A 26,533-nucleotide genomic window follows, 5' to 3' on the forward strand; every position below is an offset into this window, starting at 1 on the left:
AACAGAAGCCACTCGAGATGTGTGACAGACAGCATCCAGTGGAAGGAACTAGCGTCTGAGACACCGCTGAAGGGCTCAAGCAGAGGACTGGGACTGGACCTCTGGGCAGCATACCTCCAGCCCCACAGAACTTGTCTGCCAGGTGGCTGTCTCTTTCAACTATCGTAAAAACCACCTAAGACTTACCATCTTAACCATTTTTAAGTGTGCAGCTTGATAGTGTTAACTAAATGCACATGGTTGTGCAACAGATCTCTAGAATTTTTTTCGTCTTGCAAAACTGAAACTCAGTACCCACTTCCCCTCCCCCCACCTCCTGGCAACCACCATTCTACTTTCTGTTTCTATGAAATTGACTAGTTTACATACATCCGTTTAGTGGGAACATGCAATACTTGTCTTTACGTGACTGGCTTACTCTGCTTAGTGTTAATGTCAAGTTTTATCCACATTGTCGCACATGACAGGATTCCTTCTTTCTTCTAAGTGAGTAATATTCCATTGTGCATATATATCACATTGTGTTTATCCAGTCATCCGTAGACACTTGGGTTGCTTCCACCTCTTGGCTATTGTGAATAATGCTGCAATAAACATAGGTGTGCAAATATCTTTTCAAGATCCTGCTTTCAATGGTTTTTAGATATATAACCAGAAGTGGAATTGCTGGATCCTATGGCAATTCTATTTTTAATTAAAAAAAATTTTTTTTTAATATTTAGGTTTTTTTCCATTTATTTTTATTAGTTGGAGGCTAATTACAATATTGTAGTGGTTTTTGCCATACATTGACATGAATCAGCCATGGATTTACATGTGTTCCCCATCCTGAACCCCCCTCCCTATTTTTAATTTTTTGAAGAGCCTCCACACTATTTCCAATAGTGGCTATACCACTTAACACTCCCAACAGTGTACAAGTGTTCAACTTTTACCACATCATCACAACACTTGTTTTTTGGTTTTTTTTTAATACAATGGTCATCCTAATGAGGTTGAGGTGATATATCGTTGTGGTTTTGGTTTGCATTTCTCTAATGACTAATGATGTTGAATATCTTTTCCTGTGCTTGTTGGCCTTTTGTATATCTTTGGAGAAATGCCTATTAAGTTCTTTGCCCATTTTTAAATCCAGTTATTTATTTTGTTGTTGTTTAGTTGTGCAAGTTCCTGGATAATCTTGATATTATCCCCTCATAAGATATATGGTTTGCAGATATTTTCTGCCACTCCATAAGCAGCCTTTTCACTATGTTGGCTGTTTCCTTTGACACACAGAAGTTTTAAGTTTGATATAGTCCCATTTGTCTATTTTTGTGTTTATTGCCTGTTCTTTTGGTGTCATATCCAATAAATCATTGCTAAATCCAATGTTATGAAGGTTTTCCCCCCATGTTTTCCTCTAGGAGTCTTGTGGGGAGGGCTGCTTGGCACAGTCAGGAGGATGGGGAAATAGACAGAGACCTCTAGTATCTTTGGCTTGGTAAATACCTGTTGTTACCAAGAGTCAGAGCTCAGAAATCTGTACCGCCACCCCTACCCCACCAACTTACTCTTGACATTTATGAAGCTAGTGATTAGACACTGGAACATGGGTGCAGAAAAAGCCACCATCTCCACAAATACATCCCCAGTCAGAGATGATTGGGGTAGCCAGCGATGGTCTCTGCCCTACTGCTGCTTTCCAGTCTTGCTCAAGAGCAACGAATTGTGGAAATGTATTTTTGTTCCCAGCCCTTGCAGTGAAGGAGTCTAGAAGTGTGATGTTTAGCTGTCAGTCTCTGCAGCATAGAAAGGTGGCCAGTAAGGAAGTTGGAATGAATGATGAGCACTGGGTGGGGGGCACCAAGGTAATACAGTAGATGATATATTAGAAAGTTCCAGGCCCCAGCTTAGCCAGCAGTGGAGCATTAGTTCACTGTGACTTGTGTCTTGCCTGCAAGACCATATATATGACAGTATTGTAAGCTGAAAACACAGCTTTGGTTTTGTTTGTACCTTGCCTCTTCCTACAGATGTTTTGCAGGGAGTCAGGAGTCAAACAATATTGGTCCCCCAGACTTTCAAAATGAGTTTTTTTTACAATTCTACTCCAACCTCAAAATCTGAAATGGTCTATCTGCCTTGTTTCCATCTTTCTTACCTCAGGAGCCCCCCTCTCTTTTCTCCTGCCCCCATCTCTCCATGTTTCCAGAATTCTGGGTCTACCAGCAGTCTGGACCTTCAGAGTCTCCAGCACTTTTTCCTCTATACCCTTAGTTTTGCCCTGGTCCACCCTTCTTAAGTTGCTCCAGGCTCCCTCCTGCAGGACCTTCATTCCAGGAAGGGAACCTCCAAAGAAGCCAAAGAATACGTACATACATCATTACTGGCCCACCCCTCCCTCGCTGAACTCCACACAATCTCGTCTTATTTAGCCTTCCACTTGGATTTCTTTCAGAGCTGAGCCAACATCTACTTTCCTGACTACTTCCCAGTGTAACACAGTTGGCCAGAGGGGCCAGGCTTAATGTCCCCACTTGGAGGAGCTACCAGGAAATCCAGGACCTTGTTGAGAGCCAGCCCTTCATAGAGAGACTTTATTAGAACTACTACATGATTACTAATTTGTAGGGCAACCTTTAAAATGGCTTAAACTCTACACAAGGGAGGATGCCAGAGCCAGTTGGTTCTAATTACTTTCTGGTAAAGAGAGCACTAGGAATAGAGAAAAGAGTCGGAAAGGAGTCTAAAGACCTTGATTCAGTGTTTGAAGATAGAGGGTCTGAGTTCAGCAACTGCTTCTTCATGTCCTACACACGTGATACCTTTGTGTATCTCAGTTTGCTCACCTGCCAAAGAGGAGCAGAGAGTGCTCCCTTGCTTGTTAAAGTTAGGCGAGACAGGTTTGCAGGGCTCCTCGACCTCAGTGTGATAGGCTTCTGGGACCCGGTCATTCTTGGCTGTTGGGGGCTGTTCTGTGCACCACAGGATGTTTAGAGTCATCCTTGGCCTGTACTCAGTAGATGTCAGTAGCATGACTACCCTCAATTTTGATGACCAAAAGTGTCCCCAGATATTGCCAACATCCTCTTAGGAGCAAAATCCCTCCTGGTTGAGGACCACTGGTATACATGAATACACTGAATAAGCAAACTCTTCACTGTTATGGCCTGTATGTGACAAGCACACTTTTATCAATTCATTTACTAAAAGGATAGAAAGTTGAGACCAGATTTGGAAGTGAACATCAAAGCTCTGAAGCAAATACAGACCGTCTCCTCTCTCCTTCTTACATCTGCACCCACCATCAAAGACCAGGTGGCGACAGTCCCCCTCCCTCAATCATTCAGCCCGACCCAGAGCACTCCCCACTGCTGGCTCTGCTGGCCTGTATAATTCTTGCGGCATGAGCCTCACCCTTGTGAAGTTGGATGCATTAATACCAGCAAAATATTTCTTAATCTCCTAAGCCTCCACTTTGAATCCTTAAAAAGGAAAGAAAGAAATGGCACAAATCTCTTAATTAGGACGCCCAATCACTTCAATAAATATTTACCCAGTTCCGGCATGAGGCACAGAAACCCTGCCCCCTTAGTCAATGGAGGTCAGCGAAGTGCGCCTTGGGAACAGCGGGATGCAGTGGAACTCGGCTTTGGATGGAATGCTGGGAGAATGTTTCCAGTCTTACACTTCTCCTAAAGACAGATGAACAAACACATTCCATGCCTCCTCTGTACAGAGTCCCAGGTGGACACCAGGGGCTCATTAAATTATTGCCTGGCTTCCTTAGATTTCTGGAGAGACATGGTGGCCTCCTCTGCCAGTTGCACCATCAAACAAAGCAAACCATCCCCAGCATTCTCTAGGATGTCTTGGCTGACCACCTTTGTCCCTGTCTGGAACTCTTCCCCTTCCTCTGCACTTAGCCACACTAAGCACCACCCTCTACAGGCAGCTTCCCCGATTTCACCTCTGTCCATCCCTTCTACCCAATACTGCTCCCCTGCATAGACCCTATTTAGTTCTTAGGGCCTACGTACAGCCTGGAATTAGAGGCTGTCTGTGCTTGTGTATGTTTCAAAGGTTTCCCTTAGATTTTGGTACCTCCAAAAAGGTCTTAGAGTAGACTTTCTGTAAACTCCTGCCAGGTAGGCAATTAAGGGTCCCTATTCCCATTCTATAGATCTGGAAACTGAGACCATAAGAGTTTCTGGGTCTTCCCCAGGATCTGGCAGCTCCTCAGGCCTCTTGATTTAGGCTGGGGCTGCCATGCAGTACTGAGTGGATTCCTCTCTTCTGCCCTTAGGAGACTTTAGAGACATTTCACTGGAGCCTGAAATACAAGTGGGGACGATGGCAGGGGTCTTAGGGAAGGGAGCTAAAGGACTTTGTCAGGTGGCAAAACATGGAAAGGATTCAAGGAAGCAGAAAGCACCTAGGCACAGGCTACGGGGGACGGGTCCCTGTTAGCAGCATTTGCTCATCCTGGTCCCCTTTACCCACTGGAACTTCTGTCCATCCTTCTGGGCTAAGCTCAAGCTCCACCCTCCCAGGCAGCCCTCCCAGGAGCCCCTTTCACAACTCCTGTTCTCCCGCAGAGCCAGACTACTTTATCCTAATATACTTCATCGTTGTGGCTTGTCTTCTCAGAAATGCTGTGGACTCCACTGCTGTTTATCGAATTTCTCTGTCTCCAGAATTCCCCACCCACCAACCCTCCAAAGCTTAGCTTTGAATTGCCCCTTCCCTTTGGCCCTCCCCCTCCCACACATATCGCAAGGGTCCTTGGGCAGTAGGGATATCCAAGGCCATCATAGGACCATGATAAGTAATGGGAATTCCAGAGAGAGAGGGGAAGGCCTGATGACCTTGGTGGGGGGTAAGGCATGGGGCCGGGGCAAGGTGGGGGGCGGGTGAGCTTCAGTGAGTTCAGTGTTTCCACCTGGGCTTGACTACTGCCTGAATCATTCCCAGCAAGGGTTGGGACACTAGACCTCCCTCACCTCTGTAGGCACTCAGGAAATGTGTGAGGAGTTGAATAACTCGATGGTTCTGCATCATCATCATGGCCAACATGGCTATTATTGATCACTTAATGAGCCAGGCTCTGTACTAAGTACATCGCATGCATTATCTCCATCCATCCTCGGAAGAGCTCTCTGAGGTGGACAGGACTGTTATCTCCACTTTACAGATGAGGAAATGGAGGCTTAGCAAGGTTAAATACATCCCTCCAGGTCACACAGCTGGGACCAGCCAGAGAGTTGGAAGAGGGGATAAGGAGACCCTGGGAAGTCCCCCGACCTCCTAGAGCTAGTTCCCTTCCCTGAAATAAGGTGGTTGCAGAATGAGCTCTATAGGGGCTCTGTCCGGGACTTCCTCGGGGTCTTCCTGTTTCCTGTGGTCTGACCTGTGGCCCTGATCTGCATTCCCAGGAAAGTCAAGCTTGCGGAGACAGTGGAGTGTGAGGGTGAAGACTCTGGAGCCAGACTGCCTGGGTTCAAGTCCATCAGCCACTGAAGTGACTTTGGGCAAGTCATTGTACATGGCATGTCAATTGCCCCCCACCCCCCTGTATAACAGGGGTGATACTGATAGTACCCACTTCATTCACTGTGAGAGGATTAAGTGTGTTAATATTTGTCAAGTGCTTAGAACACTGTCTGGGACAGAGTTAAGCACTATGTAAGAGTTTGTTAGATAAATAAAAATTCCTTTTCCTTTTCCTTTGTGGGGAGGTGCTCACTTATGGAGGAAGGCTGGGGATGACTGGTGGATGGGGGTGGTGAAGGTGAGGGGACAGAACTGCCCTAGCAATGGAGTCAAGGGCCAACCATCAGAGGAGGCTTACAGAATCAGCCAAATGGGAGAGGACAGAGAAAGATTTCTCTTCCCTTTGTGCAGTCCCAATGACAGACCATGAGAAAATCAAAGCCAGTGGAGGCTGTGGGGGAACAGGGAGTGATCTGAAACCCACCCAAGGTACTGAAAGTAAAAGTGTAGGCTCAGTGGTGTCTGACTCTTTGCAACCCCACAGACTGTAGCCCTCCAGGCTCCTCTATCTATGATTTCCCAGCAAGAATACTGGAGTGGGTTACCATTTCCTTCTCCAGGGGATCTTCCTGACTCAGGGATGGATCCCTAGTCTCCTGCATTGCAGGCAGATTCTTTACCATCTAAGCTGTAAGGTACTGAGCTCTTCCTCAAATTGGAGGCCACAGCCCTGTGACTGATCTGAGTCAAGTCCTTTGATTCCTGGGAAAAGGAGAAACCATTTATTAACACTCTATCTAAAATGCTTGGCAGTTAATTTTTAAAAGCCAGAAAAGCAGCTCTTGGAGCTGGTGAACAACTGCCCACCAACCACCTCTCACCCCCCCAGAAAAGGGCTGGGGAACCTCCGCTCTGCAAATCCAGGCCGGGCTTTCTGTCTCACCGGGTGACTTTGTGTGTGTGTGTGAGTGTGTGTGTGTGTGTGTGTGTGTATATGTGTGTGCCAGGAATTCCTCTCCCACGTGGGGTGGACTCAGAGGTACTCAATTAAGCAGCCAATGAAAAGTCAGCTCTCCGGTAGCAAATGACCCTGACACTTCTTGTAACATAAACAGTTGAAACGTTTCCAATTAGAACTGGAGACAGAGACGTTTGAACTCTCTCTCTCCACTCCCCTCCTTCTTGAAAAATAATTGTCAAGCGCTTTGGGCGGGGTGTCGTATACATGTTTTTTCTTTTCTACCTCCAGCATAAAAAATTATTTTTCTCCGTGTTTTTCCTAATTTGTGGGGTGGCAAGGTGGGGGGTAAAGAGGTGGCGAGCTGAAAGGGGAGCTGGGCTAGTTGCTTTTACCTCGCAGCTCCTCTACATGCTGGAGGCCAGAAACCCAGCAGACTTGGGAATGATGCTCTGTGAGGAGCCAGTGGAAGCCCTGAGCTGGGGAGCTGGGCCTGTGACCTCACTGCCAGACCCTCTGTGTGAATAAATGAATGAATATGAATGAGTGAATGCCTTTCCTTTAGCACATATCCCCCGGGGATAGCTCCTGCTATCAAAGAGGACTCTGAAGTTGGCTGTTGAACCGGTTGCCCTGGACTCGAATCCTGACACCTATGCCCAGCTTGGGGCAAATTACTGGACTTTCTAGGTCTTCTCTTTTACTCTATAAAACAGGGCTACCAGTCACGCCGCTTCCTTCGGGATTGCCTGGGTAGCAGTGTCCTGCCTTGTACATAGAAAGGGTTTTGGCGCCACTATCATTTCAAACTAGGTGGTGGGGTCCTACAGTGGAATCCTGCCGAGAAGGCGGCTCTCTTCAAAACCAGGTCGATCACACAAGGGCTCCAAGGTTCCAGGGCTGGCACTGAGGCTCACAGGTGAACTCGACCTGAGTCTACCCGGCAGGAGGGCACTGGCTCAACGACTAGGAGAGTGGTCGCCCAGGCAGAAGCCACAGCAAACTCCAGACCTCTCTTCTGGCCCCGATCCGCGTGGACCCGACCTGGGGGCCAGGTTTGTCGGCCAACTGCGGGAGGACGCCATCGAGGCCAGTCTTAAGTGAGAACGGAGAGAGGGAAGGCCGGACCAGGCGCCGCATCCTGGGCATCTTGAAGGCACTGTGTTTAATAAATCCGGGCGAGACGCACAGCCACTCTCTCCCCCCAGCCTCCACTCCCTCTCAGCTCCCAAATCGAGACCTGCTGCGGGACCCCAAGTTTATGGGGTTTTAAAAACCCCCTCCACTTTGATTAGCAGCTTCAAAGAGCTCCCTTTAAAGTTTGCCCCCTTCCTCGCCCCCACCTCCCCTTTTACGGGCCACCCCTCCCCCATCACTCCTCCTAGACTTCTGGACGGCAACAGAACACTTAATGCAAGTTTGAAAGAGGTGGGGGGGGGGGTTCTCTTTAGGCTTCCTCCTGAACGTGGGCCGTAGAAATTGCCTGTTTAAGGCTTGCACAGAAGTCGGAGAACCGTGGAGTTTGGTTTTTTCCCATTTTTCTTTCTTTTTTCCCCCCTCTTCTTTTTTTCTTTTTTTGGTTTGTGTGTGTTTTTACCTTTTATTATTTAAATTGATACGTTTCATTACTAGGGAGAAAAATAAAATATTCCTTTGATACACAAAATCAAATTGATATTTAGCCTCTGCTTACTTTTTTATGCATGGCTCCTTTATACCACATGGTAGTGACAGATTGTTTGAGCTGGAAGGAAAAGCCATTCAAAGCTAATTAAGCAGCCATTCCAAGCACTATTTGCAAGCGGGAGGCTCAGAAGCCTCGGCATTTGTCAGCGCTCCCCCACCCCGCGTGGTTTTGACTGACAGCCTTGGTCGCCGACTGACAGGGCTCGGCAATTTAACCAATCAGTAACTGAGACTCCCATTAACCGTCTCTGATTGGTCTTCTGAGCCTCGCTAGGGGGCGGGGTCTTCGGCCCCCACGTGGGGCAGGGGCGAGAAAGGGGCGGGGCGGGTGGGAAGCGGGTGCGCCCACCCGTGACGTAAGGGGGAGGGCAGAGAAGGAGGAGGGGGGAAGGAAGCTCCAAAGAGGAGCCATTTTGTGTCTAATGAATGCTGCGGCCAGATGCTCGCATCTGTCGAGCTGGGCTTCTCCCCACCCCCCTCTTCAGTGCGTGGCGCACACGATTTATGTTTTTATTTAGGAAAATAAATAAATGAAGAGAGGAGCGCGGTTCGGGACTGGCGGCCGGAGGGGACGCGGGGAGGCTCAACTCCGAGGCGGGCGCTCACGTGTAACTCCCAGCGCACCGGCCTCCGAGCGCCCGCTCGCTCTCAGCTCCTCATTAAAATGCAAAAGCGAACTCCAGCTCCTAATGAGGGGAAAATATAGATCCCGGGCCCGCCGCCGGCCCCCGGGTGCGTGCGGGTTCGCGGAGATGTTGGAGAGGAGGGTCCACCCGGGCCCCCCACCCGGCGGTGCCCCTGCGGCCCAGGGCGCGGGCCCCCCAGCCTCCCGACGCTCGAGGGCAGCGTTCCCCCGGCCCGTCTGCCCTGACGTAACCCCTAGCGCAGTAGATGCAGGCTATGGGTTTGCGGGCAAACTGGGCCCCGGAGTCGAGTGGCCTGTGCGAGCGCGCTGGGAGTCCCGGAGGCGCGGAGGTGGGGGTGGGAGAGGAGCGAACGGGGGCGGGTGAGCGTCTGCGCCTCCCGGGGCGTCGAGGCTGGCGGCCGAGACGCCCACAGGCTCGTACACGCGCCCCTCTGCAGGCTTCCGCCGACGCCGTGACACTGCCGGGGGCAGGCTGAGAAAACCGGGTCGGAACTCGAAGCTCCCGGGCTGGTGGGGTAAGGCCGCCACCGCATTCCCGACTCCGCTTCCCTGGCCCCGGCGCTCATTGGGCAGCTGCGGCGAAGGCGTAGCGGTCTCCACCGGGAAGGAGCCCCCGAGTGGGGACAGCGCGGACTGTGCGGGGTGTCCGCGAGCAGACGGGCCCTTCTATCTGCGTAGCCCGCCAAGCAAGTTCCTCCGACTTGTCCTCGCGGGCAGCCGCCGCACATCAAAGACGCTGTTTATTTGGCTTTCCGTAAAGGACAAATGAACAAAGAAGAAAAGCTGGGGACCGCGGGGGGCGGGGGCGTGGGCAGGAGAAGGGGCAAAGAAAGGGACACTCTCAGTTCCGAGCAAAATTAAGGTGGGAGGCAACTTTGGGAGCCACCATTTTATCAGTCCTAAATCTTGTGAAGTGAAAACATTAAAGTGACAAAGTGATTCTGTTTGTTTTATAGTATCTAATTGGGCTGCTTTGCAGACCTAATGAGATTAGAGGGAGGAATCGTTCACCGCCACTGCAGAATAAACTGATACATTGCTACCAGCCACAGGTTTTGAGGACTGTACAGCTTGTCTCTTTCTTTTGTTGTTATTCCTCTGTCTTCTCTCTTTCCCCCTCCCGCCAAATGATTATTTGCTAGTATATCGTGGGAAAAAAAAAAAGAGAGGAGGGGGGGGGAAACCCAGCAGCCCTGGACTATAATATATATCTATTTATTGTATGTCTTTCGGTTAATTCCTGATCTGAGGAGCGCTGTTTTTCACTCCCATGCGAAAGTCACCAGCGGGTAGGGCCTGATTGCTACTTTTCATGCATAGTTTTAGACACAAGAGGGCATTGTGACGTCGCGCCCGGCGGCGCCCAGTCGCAAGCCGAGTCCAGCTGCCCCACGTGGGGGCCCCGCGCTCCCATTGGCCAGCGCCGGGCGAAGCTGCCACATTATTTTGTTACTTTTCAGTCCCTATTTGGAACTGCTCTCGCGGCAGTTCAGACCTCGTGCTCGTCCCCCTCGCCTGTCTGTGTGTGGTATCCGCAGGTCCGGGGCACTTTTTTGGTGTGTGTGTGTGTGTGTGTGTGTGCGCGCGCTGGGTGTGTGTTGGGGTGGGGGGTGGGGAGTGTCGGGGCGCGGAGAGGAGAGCCGGGCCGAGGCGAAGGAAGGAAGCCGCAGAGCTCCCGGGTCTCGAGCTGCGTCTCCCCTCCAGCGCTCTTCTGCCTGCGCGCTCCGAGGCGGCGGTGGCGGCACCGAGCGCTCGTCGCTGGGGACTCGGCGCTCGGACTAGGAACAGCGAGGACACCCTTGCGTCGGCTTCTAGTGCCTACTGGAGTTAGGATGCCAGGGCGGTTGATTCCCACCTACTGAACCCGGAGTTTCCTCCTCGGCCCTGGGAAGGGCTTGCAGCGGCGGCGGCGGCGGCAGTAGCAGACGGAACAGCAGGCTTTCCTCTCCGAGGGGGGGCGTCGAAGCGCCCGCGCCGGGCTCCCGCCCTCACCCTCCGGCGCTCCTGCGGCCCCAAGCCGCCACCTCGGTGCCTGCCTCCTTCCTCTTCTCGCCGAGAGCCGCCCCTGGGATCGGACCCGTGCGCCCTGGATGCTGGGGCTGCCCTGGCGCGCCCCCCTCCTGGCGCGACGCGCTAAGTGAATCGGAGGGCGCCCGCGCTTGCCCCAAGAGGGGCCCCCAGACCTCGGGACCCCGCGCCGGACCCGCCGGGGAGACGACGATGTCCGCGCAGCCCCCGGCTCTGACGCGCTCCACGCAGCGGGGGGAAGGCGGCCGGCCGCAGCTCGCGGAGCCCTAGGTGCACAAAGCCCGCGCCCGCCGACGACTTTGCCGCCTGCTCCTCGGCTCTTTGTCTCCGCTTGGTGCGGGCGCCGGACTCTGGGCTTTCGGTGCGAGATCGGGCTGGGGGGGCCGGGGGCGAGCTCTCGGTTTCCCGGCCGCCCCCCGCTCGGGTTCGGCTCCCCCCTCCCCCGCACCTCCCCGGCCCGGGCTCTCTGCGCTTCCACGCTCTCGGAATCACGACCCCTCCCTGCCATGTATCCGCAAGGCAGACATCCGGTGAGTAATTGCAACTCGGTTTATTTAAGCATCTATCATGGCAGGGTAAAGGAGACAGTTTATCTGGCACCTCCATTTTGCTTGTTGCTACCTTTATGGTATGTGTGCGTGTGTGTGTGTGTGTGTGTGCGCGCGCGCGCGCGCGCGCTCACACAAAGGATGGGGATGGGGGGGCGCCGTAGAGAGAGGAGGTTAATTCCGCCCTAATGGCGTGAGGGGCTCCCAGTGTTGTTGGGGAACTGTTTGTTTTCATGCTGTCCCCCGCCCCCTCGCCTGAGTCTCCCAACTCACTCGTTGTCTCCTCTGTCCCCGTCTTACTTGGCAATAGGAGCCCCTTAGTAAAAGGGATAGGAGCCCCGCGGCCGAGAGGGAGAGATTAGGGCGCCCCCCTCCCCGTCGGGGACCGGAGAAACTTGTTGGGAAGGTTCTGGGCTTTGTGGGAGGCCCCTTTGGCTGAGGTGGGGGCGGGGGGAAACCGGGGAAAGCCGCTGAGGGGCCTGGGCAGCTTGGAGCCGGGTCTGACGCCCCCGCCCCTCCCCTGTCTTGTCCTGGCCGGCTTCAGGCTCCCCATCAACCAGGGCAGCCAGGATTTAAATTCACGGTGGCTGAGTCTTGTGACAGGATCAAAGACGAATTCCAGTTCCTTCAAGCTCAATATCACAGGTAAGGCCTCTGGGGGCCGCCCCGGGGCTGGCAGGGCGGGGGCGTCCCCGCCGCGGCTCCTGCCACCACCCCTCGGGGACTGAGCGGGCTCTCGACCCCGGGGCGGCGGGGCAGCCCGGGCCTCCTCCTTTTGTTTCCCCTTTCCGAGCGCGGCGCCTTAACCCTTTGCTGCCGGCAGCCTCCCGGCTCCCCGTGCGGCTCCCGGGGTGAGGGAAGTTGAGGGATCCGGGCGCGAGCCGGCTCGCTCCGGGTTCTGGGGGTCGCAAGGGGCCGCGAGCCAGCGTCAGGGTCCCGGCCCCCACCCCACCCCGCGCCCCGGATAAGTTCACTCGCTCGGCCGCGGGAAGTTTCAAGTTGTTACACTCCCCCTGCCTGTGTCGGGGACCCACGTCCCCCTCGGCCCGAGGCTGCGGGATGAGGGGAGTACCCCCGGGGGTGGGTGTCAGGAAAGTGGCCAAGTGGCTCTGAGACGCCCTGGGGTTGGGGTCCCAGAGGAGGCTGTGCAGGCACCAGGCCTGAGCCGGCTCCTCCTGCCCTCGTAGCCTCAAAGTGGAGTACGACAAGCTGGCGAACGAGAAGACGGAGATGCAGCGCCATTATGTGATGGTGAGAGGCGGCTGGGACCCGGCCAGGGTGGCGTGGGCCTGGGGAGCCCTGCTCAGCCTCCGCGGGGCAGCCCCCGCAGCGGGTGTAGTCCGAGTGTGCCATCCGACCCTTTTTCACCAGCCTCCGTCAGCCCGGGCCACTTGGAGGAGGGTGGGTGAGAGGAGGGGCAGAAAGAGAAACCCAACCCTCCTCCTCCTCCTACACTACCTTTGTGCGCCTTTGATTTGTGTTCTGAAGGTTTCCCCGAGGGCTGGTTGTCCTGTCTTCACTAGCAAGATAGGGTTGGATCAGCCCACATCGGGGTTGGATAAAAATCGTTCTTAGAGACCTCCTGGGAGTGTGTAGAAACTTCTCTGCTCTGCAGCCCTGGGATTTAGCCAGAGTGGGACATAAGATCTCTCCCCCTCCCTCTTTTCTCCCCAGGGGTTCCTGAGAGTGGAGGAGCCTTTTGCCTCCATGCTCACTTAGGGATCACCCCACTGAGAATCTCATGGACCCTGGGGCAGTGTGTAGACGTGTCCTCCCTTTTCCCAGTGTCTCTTCCAGCAAGTTTTAATCTTCTGATGGTGAGGACGGCACTGGAGGCCCTTCTGTGGGACTCCATGCATTGCTCTCCACATAAGAGACCTTGGACACATTGCTGAATAACTCTCATAGGGCAAGCGGTCCCAGTGTACACATGATTCCCCGTTGAACCCGAACGTTGTATAAACAGGATATATGGCACAGGCAGGGCTGGTGGGAGGGAGGGCCCAACTCTTCTTACACTATTTGTTGCACATTAGGGTATTCTGTTGAGATGAGAACAACACTCCTGAGTCCTTCATATGACTTTTCAGCCCCTTTGTAGCTGGCTTTGGGGTTTGACTTAAACTTCTTTAGCAAATGTATCCTAAAAGTACCCTTTGGCCAAAACCTTCTCCAAAGACGATTCTGGAACACAGATTTTGGTGGTGTGCGTTAACGGCAATTCTTTTTACTTTTAGTACTACGAGATGTCCTACGGTTTGAACATTGAGATGCACAAGCAGGTAAGTGCTTTAGGATATATATCTAATTACAGATCCAGCTCTTGACAGGCAGGGTCTGAGGCTTGGTTGAGTTCTCAGACATGTTGAGCTTTTAGCATCCGAGCTTGTGAAGTTTGTCCTGGTCTTGGATCTTGGTGGAGGGGTAAGGAGCAAAGGGAAAGTTGTTCCTTCAGAATCCGCTTTACAGACTCCTGTAACCCAGATGTAGCTGGCTGCTTTAATCTGTTTTAATGTAGAATTTACATAAGGAAAGGCAGGAGGGTGTGTGTATGTGTATATGTGTGTGTGTATGTGCGCATGCGCAAAAATGTGATGTTCTGCCTTGATAAGATTAAACTTCAAGAGTCTTAAAAGCCAGGCTGAGCTGTCAAAATTTAAGGAAACAGGCTACCTACCACTTAAAAATATAAATGAAGGATGAATTACAGCCCGGTACCTTGCGTATATGAGGCAACTTTCTCATGTCCATCTTAATGTAAAGGCTGCCTTGATCATTCCCATTTTCTAGGGTGAAGCTGAGAGGTGAAGTAACAAGCCAGGAGCAGCCTAGCCAGGACTTCTGAGATGGCTGGGGGTTGAGCTCAGCTTTGAAATCCTGAAGTCAAACCAGTTTAGCTGGTGTGTGATGGATATGTAAACTACCCCGTATTGTCACTCTTCTAATAACAGTATACCTCAAACCGGGCAAATACAAACACCTTTATCTCAGTGCATATCAGTAACTCCTCCTGGGCGCTGGGCTGGGCTGTGGGAGAGGCCTGTTTGTATATTTGTGTTCCGAGGAGAGGCCGCCTATAGTTTGGCTTGGCCAGCGATTAGCGTTGACTTGGCAGGGAGAAATGGCGCGGGCCGGTTGTTCTTTTTAACAATTGGTGTTCTTGAAATCTCAGAAGGCTGTTGACTCATTCTAGCCTTTGGTGACCGTGACTTGAATGGATTTTCTGCTCTAAATGAACAGTGGTTTACAAGGTTTAAATTTTGCTCTTTTAAGGGGGCAGGACCCAGGGCAGGTGAGAAGGGCAGGTAACCTCTGGAATGCTTGTAGATTCCTGCCTGCTCGCTCCAGTGGCTTCACAGAGAGCCTTTGGAATCTAGTTTCCTTCCCCCTCCTGGAGGGAACCCCAGTGTTGGCTGAAGGGCAGCCAGAGAGGGGCCTCAGTTTGTTGAGGAATCTGGGGAGGCAGTCAGGGATTAGCTTTTTAGGGAGACACGGGAAAAGGCTACCAGGCTTTAACTTCTTGACCCACAAGAATCATAAACAGACACAAGTTTGTAAGGAAAGATGTTTGTCTTCGGGAGTATGGGCTAGAGACTGCCTTACTTTAAGTGGAACTGGCTGGATCCGACTGGTTCATTAAGAATGTGTGAAGTGGAACGGGGGTCCCAGGTGTTCAAGGACCTTGGGTTGCTATGCAAGATGCCACCTTCTCCCATTCTCCACCCCTCTTTTTTTGTCCTCAGTGCTTGCTATCTTGGGTGTGTTTAAAGAGGATGATTGCACCCAGGTTTAAAATTTATAGCAGCCGTTCTTCTAAGAGCTTCGTAATTAAGGTGTAATATGTCATTGCATGTTGAGGTCTGCATGGGTGGTGTGCCCTGTGTCTGTAAGTGGGTGGTTCTTTCGCACAAAGGATCCATCTTGGCTGTTGGAGCGGAGCTGCTCCTGGAGTCCTGGGCCCCTCTGAACCCAGGAAGAGTTATTCACCTTCCCAGCACATTCAGTGGTGAGGTTTACATAAGAAGCAGCTGTGTGCATCTGGGGCTTCTGGCCCGTCCCCAGACCCGGGGTTCTCAGGGGGAGAATGCCTGAGGTTTGGTGACATGATCTCATTTAATCCTCTCAGCTGCCAGAGGGAGATAGATGTGTTCTTTGCCCCCTTTTTATAGGTGAGGAAACTGAGGCTTTAGGGAAGCCAGGAGGGCAGAGGTGGGACTTGAATGAGGGCCTCTGGCTTCCAGACCGAGCACTTTACCCTGTTTGCCACTCACCTTTGCCTTGGAGCCTCAGCTCCCACTTGCTTCCCAGCAGGACTGTCTGTGCTCTGAGCACAGTGCCTTTGCTGGGTTTACGGCAACCTCTGAGTTGGGTGAAATCGCCCTGTGGCTGTGTAGGAACAAAGAGGCAAGGAGGTGAAGAAACCCTGCTCTGAGAAATGCAGTCCTGACCTCCTGGGGCTGGCCACTCCCTAGGCTTGCTAGGGTTCTGCAGAAGAAAACCGGCCACTAATTGTAGTGTGGGTCTTGGGTGCATTTGGCGGATGGTGGTTAGGCCTGAGCAAACAAGTTTATCAGCTGACCTGTTTAGCGGTTGACTGGTGTTTTATCTGCACACACAATCAAGTGACTGGAGTGCTTGAATTATTCATGCAGTGTCCTGCCCTCTAGACTTGACTGTTCGTGTGATTACATCTGCCTGGAACAAACAGGCTGGATTCTTCATCTTGGAGCTCAGGGGTGGGGGTGGGGAATGTCTGTACTTTTATATAATAGAAGATCTCCAGAGCTAGCACCTTGGGAAGTGTGGCAGCCCTCAGCCAGCTCACACACACATGCATACATACACACACTCGCACGCACACACACCCCTCTTACAACACCACCACATATTTTTTTTTCCAGAGCCCTTCTTTGCTGGCTCAGTGGGAAATGCCTGTTAGTTGGGAACCTCAGGTTCTGCCAGATGGACCTGAGTATTGACAGAGGGCAGCTGATGAGGTATGACCAACTAGTCTTTATTTTACTGAGAGGTTAAACTCACTGTGGTTGGCTCCTTTCCTGGCCGTTTCTCTGTCTCCCTCTGTGTTCTTTTTCCAAGCTGTCGAATGAATCCCAGAGAACACAGTCGATGGTTTCTCCTCCCCTTCTTGGTTTCCCTCCCTAATTGTGGCAAAGCAGAGATTACAGAATCATGGGCCTGGCCTGAGATTTCAAGAGGTCACCCACCTCCTCCAAGCCTCTGCTTCTAGGCAGGATGTCAAGGGTGATTCAGCAAGGCCAGGGAGTCGATGATGGCTGGCCAGCTCATCAGTTCCCATCTTGTTCCCACAGAGGCTGACACTCTCCAGTGTCAGCCACAAATCACAAAGCCAGCGTAGAAACAGGCGCTTCAGAGCAATTGTAGTGCATAGGGTTTGAGGCACTGATGCTCTGAGAAGCTGGCTCAGGCTATCTTTTCACCCCTTGCTGGTGATCACTGAGGTTTTAGAAGAGCACTGGAGGCCTATTGATTTGAGGAATGTGTCACGCCCCCACTTTCCCATCACCAAGCAGCCCTTCCTCTGACCTTCTGTTCTAACTGGGAGAGCCCTTTGGCTTCTCCTGCAAACCTTTCAAGGTCCAGATGAAGGAACTGAGGCCCAGGCAGGGGAGCTGAGGTTTCCAGATCCATCCAGTCCAGTGTTACCAGAGGAGCTGCTCTTGCCACCTTCCCTCCCGGCCCAGCTCTCTTAGCAAAACTCAAGAAATGAAGAGTGCTCGTTTACTAACTAATAGCACTCTGTGTCTTTAATTACTGTTGCTTCTTTCTGCGTTATTATCTCAGGAGGTTAAGGCTACAAACCTGGTGACAACAAAGTCCAAAGTCCCGCATTTCGGGTTGTGTAACCGTATCAGCTGAATCGTCTCTGCCTGCCCAGGGTCCTCTTCTGAACCACCAGCCATTTGCACAACTAATGATTCATTGCGCCTGGTAATAAACACAATGAATAACTAGCAATCCCGGAGATAGGTTCACAGGTAAGGTAAGGTGATAAAACCTGTGAATCTTTCACCTGAGGATGGGTATGGCCATGGGGTTGGCCATGGACATGGCTGAAAAGGAAGATGGAACGTTTTCATTTATTACTTCCCCTCTCTGGGCCCTCCCACCCACATAAAAAGGGGCTTGGGCTGAAAGACCTTCAGACATAACATCTTGAAGTTCTGTGGCCACTGTGAAGGTGTGAGGAGCGAGAGGGGATCAGCAAGTGATGAAGTTACCAAAACTCTGCCGGGGAGTCCGAGTCAGTCTTGGTGGGGAGAAGGTGGGACACTCAAATTGAAGGGGACGTATTTCTTCATACTAGGGCAGTCCCTATTTGTGTGGCATCTGAGTTGAGCTAAGAAAAAATACCTTTGAGTATCATTTATTTTGGTCAGAATACTGGCATCCGGGACCCCCCCTCCTTCTGACGTTTTTGCCTTGTTGCTCTTCTCCAGAGCTGTCTCTCCTCTCATCCTCTTCAGCCGTGGAGTAGGGTATCTCCCTCGCTCCTCTTTGGAGTCCACCAAGTTGAAAGCTCCCTTCACCCTGTCCTGTCCACCTGGGAAGAACCTGCCCCCGGACCCTCAAGGCTGCCATCCATTCCAGCCTTCTCTGGACCTATTGCTTCTTGTTTATGGAGCTGTCAGAGTGAGGGTCTGTGTGCTTTCTGGCTCGTTTCCTTCTTATCCACACTGTTATTGAGGTGATCTGGGAGATGGGCACGTGGCCCCCACCGATCATGGGAACTGGTCCCGGGTGGGGACCTGGCTCCTTACTGAAGACTCTTCATGAATCCTGCCGGACCAGGGGCTCCTGGAGCAGCACGGAACTAGCTACCTTCTGTCTGTGGCTTCCTCCTTCCCCTCGTACAGGAAGCGGCTAGTCTGTCAGAGATCCTCTGTTTCCTTTTTGTTGTTGGAGTCAGTCAGTCAAGGGATGGATTCCCTTTTTCTTTCTGTGTGAGGAAGGTGTTTTTCATCTCGTTTGTACAAAATCCTGGGATACCGGGGAAAGGTGGTCCAGGCCAGACCTCAGTGGGGTGTCCCACTGATCCGCATGCAGAAAGTCTCAGTATCTGTGGGGAATCCCTCTGTTGAGGTCTCCTATGGGTGCTTTGCACATAATAGGTGCTCAGTAAAATCATTGCTTTTTCTTTGCTCAGGATTACTGTGGTGTCAGAGGGTGGAATTCCCATTCCCCGAGCCTTGTGAGTTGGTGGGGGTGGGGGTTGCTCTTTCAGGGCTTCCTCCTATTTCCTCCTCTGGCTCAGCATCCAGTTTCTTCATCAGTCAAATGAGGGGATTGGACTGATTCCCAAAACGGAGCATTAGGGGCCTGGGATGTGCTGGGTGTGGGCTGGGGCTGGTTTCACAGACACCCTTCCCTCCTCGGGGGAGTCGGGCATCTAAATAAGTCATTGCAATGCAGTGAGGTAAGCGCTAACAGGGCCAGTGTCACGGGAGGAGCGCCCGGGGACAGAGCGGCTCATTCTTCCTGGGAAAGGGGAGTCGGGTCAGAGAAGAGTACACCGGACAAGACTGTGCCGAGGGGCTGTTACTTGAGCCGGAGGGCCGTGTTCATTAGGCGGGCGCCCCCGGAGGCTCCTCTGGGGGTGGCAGCAGCCGTTGGGAACACAGCGCTGTGTGTCCCGGAAGCCACAAGTCCACGAGTCTTGGGAACTGGCCGGGGGGAGGGGAGGAGGGACTCCACTTGGGGCGGGAGGCGAGGTGGTGACATGTTGCAGCCAAGTGATCTCCAAGGCCTCTCGGCGCTCACACTCGCTGCTCTGTGGCTCCTCCGTCCCCAGATGGCTCTCCAAGGCTGGCCCGCGTCCATCTGTCGGGCTGGGGGTGGGGTGGGGGCCGCTCCCTGCAGTCTGTCTCCCTCCCCTGCCGGCGACCCCACCATCATCTGCTGGTTTGAACTTTATCCCCCAAAGTGGCATTGTCTCCTCGCTCATATTGGTAATTCTGTAATGACTGGTTATGACCCGCCCCCTCCCCCATATTTAATTCTCATCAGCCCAGCTCTCCACTTTGCTATTAATGATAGCAAGCCAGCAAAATAGCTTTCAACATGCCATTGACAGTCTGGTTTAAGAGAGCACTTGAAGTAGTGCTAGACAGCTGGAAGCACCCATAATTGTGTACCAGAGTGAGAACTGCGCGCTCAAGGGCCTTGTTTTTATATGCTTAAAGGGACAATATCTTGTTTTCAACAAATGCTCTCGGAGACTCACAGCCAAGATGCGTTCTCTCCCCTTCTCTCCTTGCTTTTCTCCCTTGGCTTTTGTTTTTTTTTCCCTCTTGTCTTTCAAAAGAAATGTTCCCTCTCAAGTTGAGGCTAAGGAGAAACTTAGGGAAGGGGGAATTTCCTGCCACCACAGAAGTAAGGTCTGGGGTGTGATCCACTGCAGGCAGCCTGTGGGCTATGCGGTGGGGGGGTGGGGTGCCTCCCCTGAGGGTCTTCTGGAAGAGGTAACAGGGGTAGTTGCAATTCTCCCCAGCAGTGATGTAGAGTGCTTCGGTGGCTAAGTATGTTGCCCATTGAGCGTGAGGATGGAGCGGGGCAGGCTTCCAACATGTCACCTCGTCACCGTGGATGAGCAGGCAGAGGCCACCTAGGGGAGAAAGGGGTCGGCCTATGGGGAGTCAGATTAGAACCCTCTAAGCCCTTGAAACCAGATACTAGGAGGCCCTTCTGTACAGAGGTCCCTCTGGAAATCATGCGGATGAGTAGGGCAGGGACCTGCCTTCTGCAGGGGACGTTCATCCCAGCTTCGGGGACTAACAGGGGGACTCATTGACTCAGCCCTGAAGATTCTGCCTGAGAACAGATACCTCCCTCCACTTGACCCCACCAACGTCATGACTTTGATGGTGCAGTAGCCTTTTGAGAAGGGGTTCCCTTCACTGCTATAACCAAAACCTTCCCTGACCCGCTACAGGGTGAAGGAAGAACAAAGTTCCCAGCAGTGGGGCTGAGGTGAGCGGGGAGCCCCGTTGGGGTTGAGTCTGGCTGTGGCCGTGGCCTTGTCTTCTTAGAGGGGCCCCGTTTTGTTCACCCGCCATGCAAGGGACACAGGTGGGGTCCTGGGGCAGGTGCCACCACCTCTAAGCGCTGCCAAGAGAAAGCCTTTGTTGAAAATTCTGATCTGTAGTTAGAGACTATAATATAGGCTTTCGCATTTGTGGAGCACTTGTTTGCAAAGCAGATAAGACATTTTTGTCTTAGAAACCTAAAGTCACAGGCATGTGGGTCCAGGACAAACACACACCAGGAGGACAGTGTCAGAGCGTGGCAGGAAAGGCCTGGGGTGTGAAGATGACCTGTATACTTGATGGTTCCACCGGGCTGTGTTCTTAAACTGGGGCTGGGGTGGGAGGGGAGCGTGTGGAGCAGCAGTGAGGCTGTGGGCGCCGCGAGGGACAGGACCATTTTGTATTCACAGAGGCTTCTGAGCCGGTCGTGGGTGCACAGTGTGTATTTTGGGGGAGGACTCAGACTGTTGGGCTTCATGGTGGTTCAGCGGTAAAGAATCCGCCTGCCAATGCAGGAGACACAGGTTCGATCCCTGGGTTAGAAAGGTCCCCTGGAGGAGGAAATGGCAACCCACTCCATTATTCTTGCCTGGGAAATCCTGTGGATAGAGAGGGGCCTGGCGGGCTATGGGGCTTCCCTGGTAGCTGAGTTGGTAAAGAATCCGCCTGCAATGCAGGAGACCCCGGTTTGATTCCTGGGTACGGAGGATCCCCTGGAGAAGGGAATGGCTACCCACTCTCGTATTCTGGTCTGGGGAATTCTATCGACTGTGTAGTCCATGGGGTCGCAAAGAGTCAGACATGACTTAGCAACTGAGCACGCATAAGCATGCACAGACCAGGATTGTTACATTCCAGTTTTGGGGGGGGGCTCTCACTGACCCTGTATAACATCACAGACCTTCTGGGAAGGTTGCCAGGCTTTCTCAGGTTTCTGAGAGAGGCCTGTGGCTGCGAAAGTTGTGATTGTAGGAAGAACTATGTGTCATAAACCTGTAGTTCAACGTGTCTTTAATAGGCTTAAGTGCCTTTTTTTTTTTTTTTTTCCTCTTTCACATGACAGGATAGTGTGAGAGGGGAAGAAAGGAGAGGGGTGAAGAACCAGATAGTTGGGGAAAGATGATAAAGGAGAGGTATGAGGGGATAAGGAATGGGGAAGAGCCGGGAAAGCATGCTGGATTTAGATTATAGGAGGACCTGAGCAGCAGGAAGCAAGGGTTAATAGCTTGGAGGTAACTTAGTCAATGATGCTTGTCATGCCTTAGCTATCTGTCTATATGGGCCTGGAGTTCCAAGTGCTGGGACCTTATCTCATTGTCCTTTTAAATCCTAGATAACCATTGTTCACAGCTCTTCGACTTTTTTTTTTTTTTTCTTTTAATTCTGAATGAGAACTTTTTAGTTTGCACTGGAAGGCTACATCTTCCCTCAAACGCAAAAAGAGTTCTTTCCAACTCTTTGCAACAAGGGGCAGGGGAGGGGATTCTTCCTGCCTGGTCAGCTGAGGAGGCTTCCTTTGGTTTTAGACACCTTCACCACCCAGCCAGTAGGTGAGGACTATGTGAGGAAGGGTTGGAGGAGGGGCCCCTACGCAGTCTCCCAGGACTTCTTAAGGGAGAGCCCTTAACAGATCTGTTCTTCTCCTGGTTTAAAACTGAACATCCTGGCAGGTGCTTTGGGAATCAGTGGTGATATCTGCTGGGGAGGAGCAAGGCAGTTTAGCGTAGACTGGGGAACCAGGACAGGAGTCCGTCCTCCAGCTGAGGTGGGGCCCGGTACAGGCACTGTTGCCCAGGAAGACATCAGGCAGACGCACGGGCCTGGGAGAAGCTGTGTGCGTCCGCTAAAGTCACGTCCAACTCTTTGTGGCCCTATGGACTGTAGCCCGCCAGGCTCCTCTGTCCATGGCATCCTCCAGTCAAGAATACTGAAGTGGGTTGCCATGCCCTCCTCTGGGGGATCTTCCCGATCCAGGGAGTGAATCTGCGTCTACTCCATCGCAGGCAGATTCTTGACTGCTGAGCCAGTGGGGAAGCCGGGGAGAAGCTGCAGGTGATACCAAATGGTCTACAGTTGAAGGGCTGAATAGTCTGGTGGGAAGACAATACCGATGAGATGGGGCAGATGGAGGTGGTGAGCTGGCCAGGGCCTGATCGGGCATTGGGTGCTTTAGCATCTCCTTAAAGCCTTCCTCTGAGAAGAGACGGGGATGCTTCCTCAGAGCTCCATCACCCGTGGAGAGGGCTGCAGTCTGGCGTCATCTTGCTTGGCCTAAGAGCAGGAGTCCTAGGGCGCGACTCTGGAGGGACTGAGGTCAGGGACGCTGTTTCCCAGGACCTCACACTTCATCCCAGGGGAACAGCTCTCTACAAAGCCAGCCAGAAATGAGGAGCATTAGAGCCCCAGAGAGGCACCCTGCCCTTGCCAGGGTCCTCCCCCTGTTGGCTTGGCTCTGGCCGTGTCACCTGGGAAGTGTGTGTGGCACCATGGAGCTCAGCCTGCAAGAATTCCTTAAGGTGGTAGTGTTTGTGTATGTGTGGATATAATCATCTCTCTTAGCCTTTTTAAAAAAATTTTTTTATTATTTATTTGTCTGTGCTGGGACTTAGCTGGTGGCATGTGGGATCTAGGTCCTTCACCAGAGATGAAACCCAGGTTCCCTGCATTGGAGCTTGGAGTCTTAGCCACTGGACCACCAGGGAAGTCCCTTTGTTAGCCATTTTTTGGTTTTCCCTCTCATCTCTTACCTGATTCCAACCCCCGCTTCTCAAAGGACCACCTTTCCCTGGCTCTCCCTCTGTGTCCCTCTGACCACGCCCCTTTCTCAGTCCTCTGGTTCTGCAGGAACATTGGGCATTTACCAGGCCTCCAGGTGATGGGTCGTTGGTAAACCCTTTATCACAAAGGTGCCAGTGGAATCAGAGTTTCTTCGTCAGAAATCAGTTGGTTCTCAAAGGGGGGATCCTGGGAAGTTAGGGGCAGAGTACCAGGATCTGGGAGCTGGCCTGTCCTGGTGGCTAAGAGACAGGCTTTGGAGTCGGACAAACTTAGGTTTGAGCCCTCAATCTGGGTCTACTGGCTGTGGGACTTGGGGCAGCCCCTTTGTCCTCTGTAAACTTGAATTTGTAACGGAGGTGATGAGGATGCCTGCCTGTCTTTAGAGCAGTGTTGCCTGATAGAACTTTCTGCAGTCGTGGAAGTATCTGTCTTATTGTCCAGTATGGTGGCCACCAGCCCCATGGGGCTCTTGAGCCTTGAAATGTGTCTGCTGTGACCGAGGAGCTGAGTTTAAGTTGAACTTTAGTGAACATTCACCAGCCACTTGTGGCCGGCGGTATCGTATATGGGCCTGTGCATTTAAGAGTGTTTTGAGGATGATGTGAGATGATGTCTGTTGACGGCTCAGCATAGCACCTCCTTCGTGTGTGGGGAGACCTCAACAGGGCTTCTCACAGCGGGACAGTGCCCAAAGCTGCCAGGGCCTCAGAGAGCGAGGACCAGCTCCTTGGCGTTGCTGCTGTCGTAGGACTTCCCAGAGCCCTTTCTCGTTTGGGACTGGTTGATTCCACCATGCCAGCATATGTAGACACCTTAAGCCCCACCTCACAGTAGGAACACGGGTGTTTCAAGAGTTTAAGTGACTGGATTGCAGTCTCATGGTTGACAAGGGGCGGGTTCAGAACTGGGAACTAGGCTTGTTTCATTTGGACCAATGATCTTTATCCAGAGGCCACATCAAGGTGTGGTCTTTTGTGGTCTGCCCACTGGCCCACCTCCAGACCCACCTGTACGTCAGGGCTTCAGTTCCAGTGCTGGGAAGTCCTCAGACAGTGCTTTTACAAATTCAGTGAAATGTGAGTGTCAGTGATGCGTAGACCAGGGTTTCTCACCCTGGGCACTGTTGGCAGTTGGAGGCTGGATAATTCTTTGTGGTGGGGTTGTCCTGCGATGTTCAGCAGCATTGCTCTACCTCCTAATTCCAGTAGCAGTACTTCAGTTGTGACACTCCAAAATGTCTCTAGACATTGCCAGATGTCTCCGGGGGAGCCAAAGCTGCCCTGCTTGAGAACCCGTGATGGAGGAGAGGGAGGTCTGGCTCTGGAGCCGCTGCCTTGCTGTGTGGCCTTGGGCAGCCAGGCCCTCTCTGGGCCTTGTTTTCTTCATCTGTAAAATGAGATGTTGAATGTGCTGGCGGTTTGGGAGGGGAGGCCAGCCTGAGAGGGAGCCGATCATATAAACAAGTTCCTAAATACCTGATCTTGATTTTTACGGCCTATGAAATGCCACCACTCCTGCCATCTTTGTCTGGGGAAGCGAGGCCCCTCTGACACTTTTAAACTAGGAAAAGGACTTGCTCTTAGGTTGTGAACTTGGTGGTGAGGGTAAAATGGGGCTGTTTCTGCCCGCAGTCAGTCTGTTAAGGAATACTCTTGACATCCTGCTTTTCCCTTCCTGCCCCCCCAGGTTTCCCAGAGAGCCCCATCCTTAAAATTCATAGCCAGTGCTTCATTTGTAGCACTGACCTTACAGGGAGACCCCCAAAATTTAACGAGCTGCCTCTGCAAGGGTAATGTGACTTTTACAGCCTGTTGAGGGGCAAAGGGAGATTTGCATAATGTTCCAAGGGGGATTAGGTGGCTGGGGGTTGCCATGGCAACCCCACAGGGATGAATTGAGAATTTTTCCTCCTGGCAGGAGTTGGCCAATGGAGTCTGGGAAGGTGGGGGAGGGGGCCGGGGGTTATCTGAGGGGAGGGAGGGGAGGGAGAGATGGAGAGGGGAGGGAGAGATGGGGAAAAGGTTGGTGGGTTGGTCCTACCTGGGATGAATGGACAGTGTTGGGAGAAGCTGTAATTTGAAAAGACTTTCCCTGTTCCATCTACACAAGCAGGCTCTTTGAGGACCATTCCCTGGAGTAGGGGTGGGAGGCGGGCAGAGTTTAATGTGTTTTAGAAACCAAGAAATTAAAGTGAACAAATATTTAAAGATTATTGGATCTTGTTAACAGGAAGCCCGGTGGATGGAAACCGAGAGTCTGAGAAATGAAAGTCTTAGAGGCAGAGAGGGACTTGGCTGTCAGATTTCCAGGTCCCTCCCATGGAGTGGTGTCCACCCGTGTGTGTCTGTAGGGTTGGAGTTGAATGCTCTCCAGGACAGGGTACTCGCTTGCACATAGCACCGAATTTGGTTTTGAGAGCACTGATTATTACCCTGAACCCAAATCAGCCTCATTTATGCAACAGAAGCTGAGGTCCTAGCGCAGGACACCCTGGGACAGGCATGCAGGTCTCTGGACATCGCATTGCCAACTCCTTCTAGGGTTAGTGGCCTAGACACTAACTCTGTCCCTCCCACCCCCCATCCCCACCTCACACCACTCCCTTACTTCCTCACTTAGCAGCCGTATTCCCAATTCCCTTCTTCCCTGGACTCTTGGCAGAAAATGTCTAAGGTTTCTGGTGAGCACAGAAAAGGAAGGTGAGATTCCTTTCAGCGGAGCACACGGCAGGGGCACGTCACACCTAGTCCTCAAGACTCCCTCGCCTTTCATCTGCCCTTGCTGGATAAGGGCTGCCATCCTTATTCTGTGTGAAGGGCATGGGGGCCAGTCAGATGCCAGCCCCCGGCAGCGTCCCTTCCCTCCCCCAGGAGACAGAGCCTCAGGGTCATACCAGGACTGGCCTTTTCTTGTTCCAAGCCCTCCCGGCATAAAGAATTCAGCAGGCTTCCTCGGAAGCATAAATATTTAATGGCGTTGTAGTTATATATAATTTGATCAATATGTCAGTGCTAAAAGGGCCTTTAAGGAGGCTCACCTATCATTGAGTGATCTGTGATGTAAACCTCCCCGGCCCCTCCAGGAGCAGGGGTCATTATCTCCCTGGCTGCTAAGTGGGTCATTTATTCACCCTCTTCTTAAAGAAACCGTGGAACTGTTCTCTCGTTGAGCCTGTACATGGTAGGGATGGAGCGCGGCCTGGGAGCCCCGCCCCGGCTTTTGCTGGAGGCCTCATCCCTCCCTGGACTTCCTTCTCTCTGCTGATAAAACACCCACTTATTTTATTTCAGTGCTGTCTGAGTTTGGTCCGAGGAGAAACTGCCTGGCAAGGAATTTCATCTTGGAGTCC

General features: G+C 52.4%; 1 protein-coding gene across 8 annotated transcripts in view; it reads left to right on the forward strand.

Moving 5' to 3' along the window:
- The first annotated feature begins 10,222 nt into the window (after positions 1-10,222).
- The window catches only part of TLE3 (TLE family member 3, transcriptional corepressor), a 49,181-nt gene continuing 32,870 nt past the window's right edge, over positions 10,223-26,533 (forward strand). For 4 of the 8 annotated variants that reach the window (XM_043919766.1, XM_043919768.1, XM_043919767.1 and 1 more), the window contains exons 1-4: positions 10,223-11,323; positions 11,886-11,986; positions 12,529-12,592; positions 13,579-13,623. In XM_043919766.1, coding sequence (XP_043775701.1) covers positions 11,300-11,323; positions 11,886-11,986; positions 12,529-12,592; positions 13,579-13,623 — 234 coding nt within the window. In that variant the 5' untranslated portion in view covers positions 10,223-11,299. The remainder of the gene's footprint in view (positions 11,324-11,885; positions 11,987-12,528; positions 12,593-13,578; positions 13,624-26,533) is intronic. The other 4 variants (XM_043919762.1, XM_043919765.1, XM_043919764.1 and 1 more) reach the window with 3 other exon arrangements.

The sequence above is a fragment of the Cervus elaphus genome, chromosome 12, assembly GCF_910594005.1.
Source record: "Cervus elaphus chromosome 12, mCerEla1.1, whole genome shotgun sequence".
Lineage (NCBI taxonomy): Eukaryota > Metazoa > Chordata > Mammalia > Artiodactyla > Cervidae > Cervus > Cervus elaphus.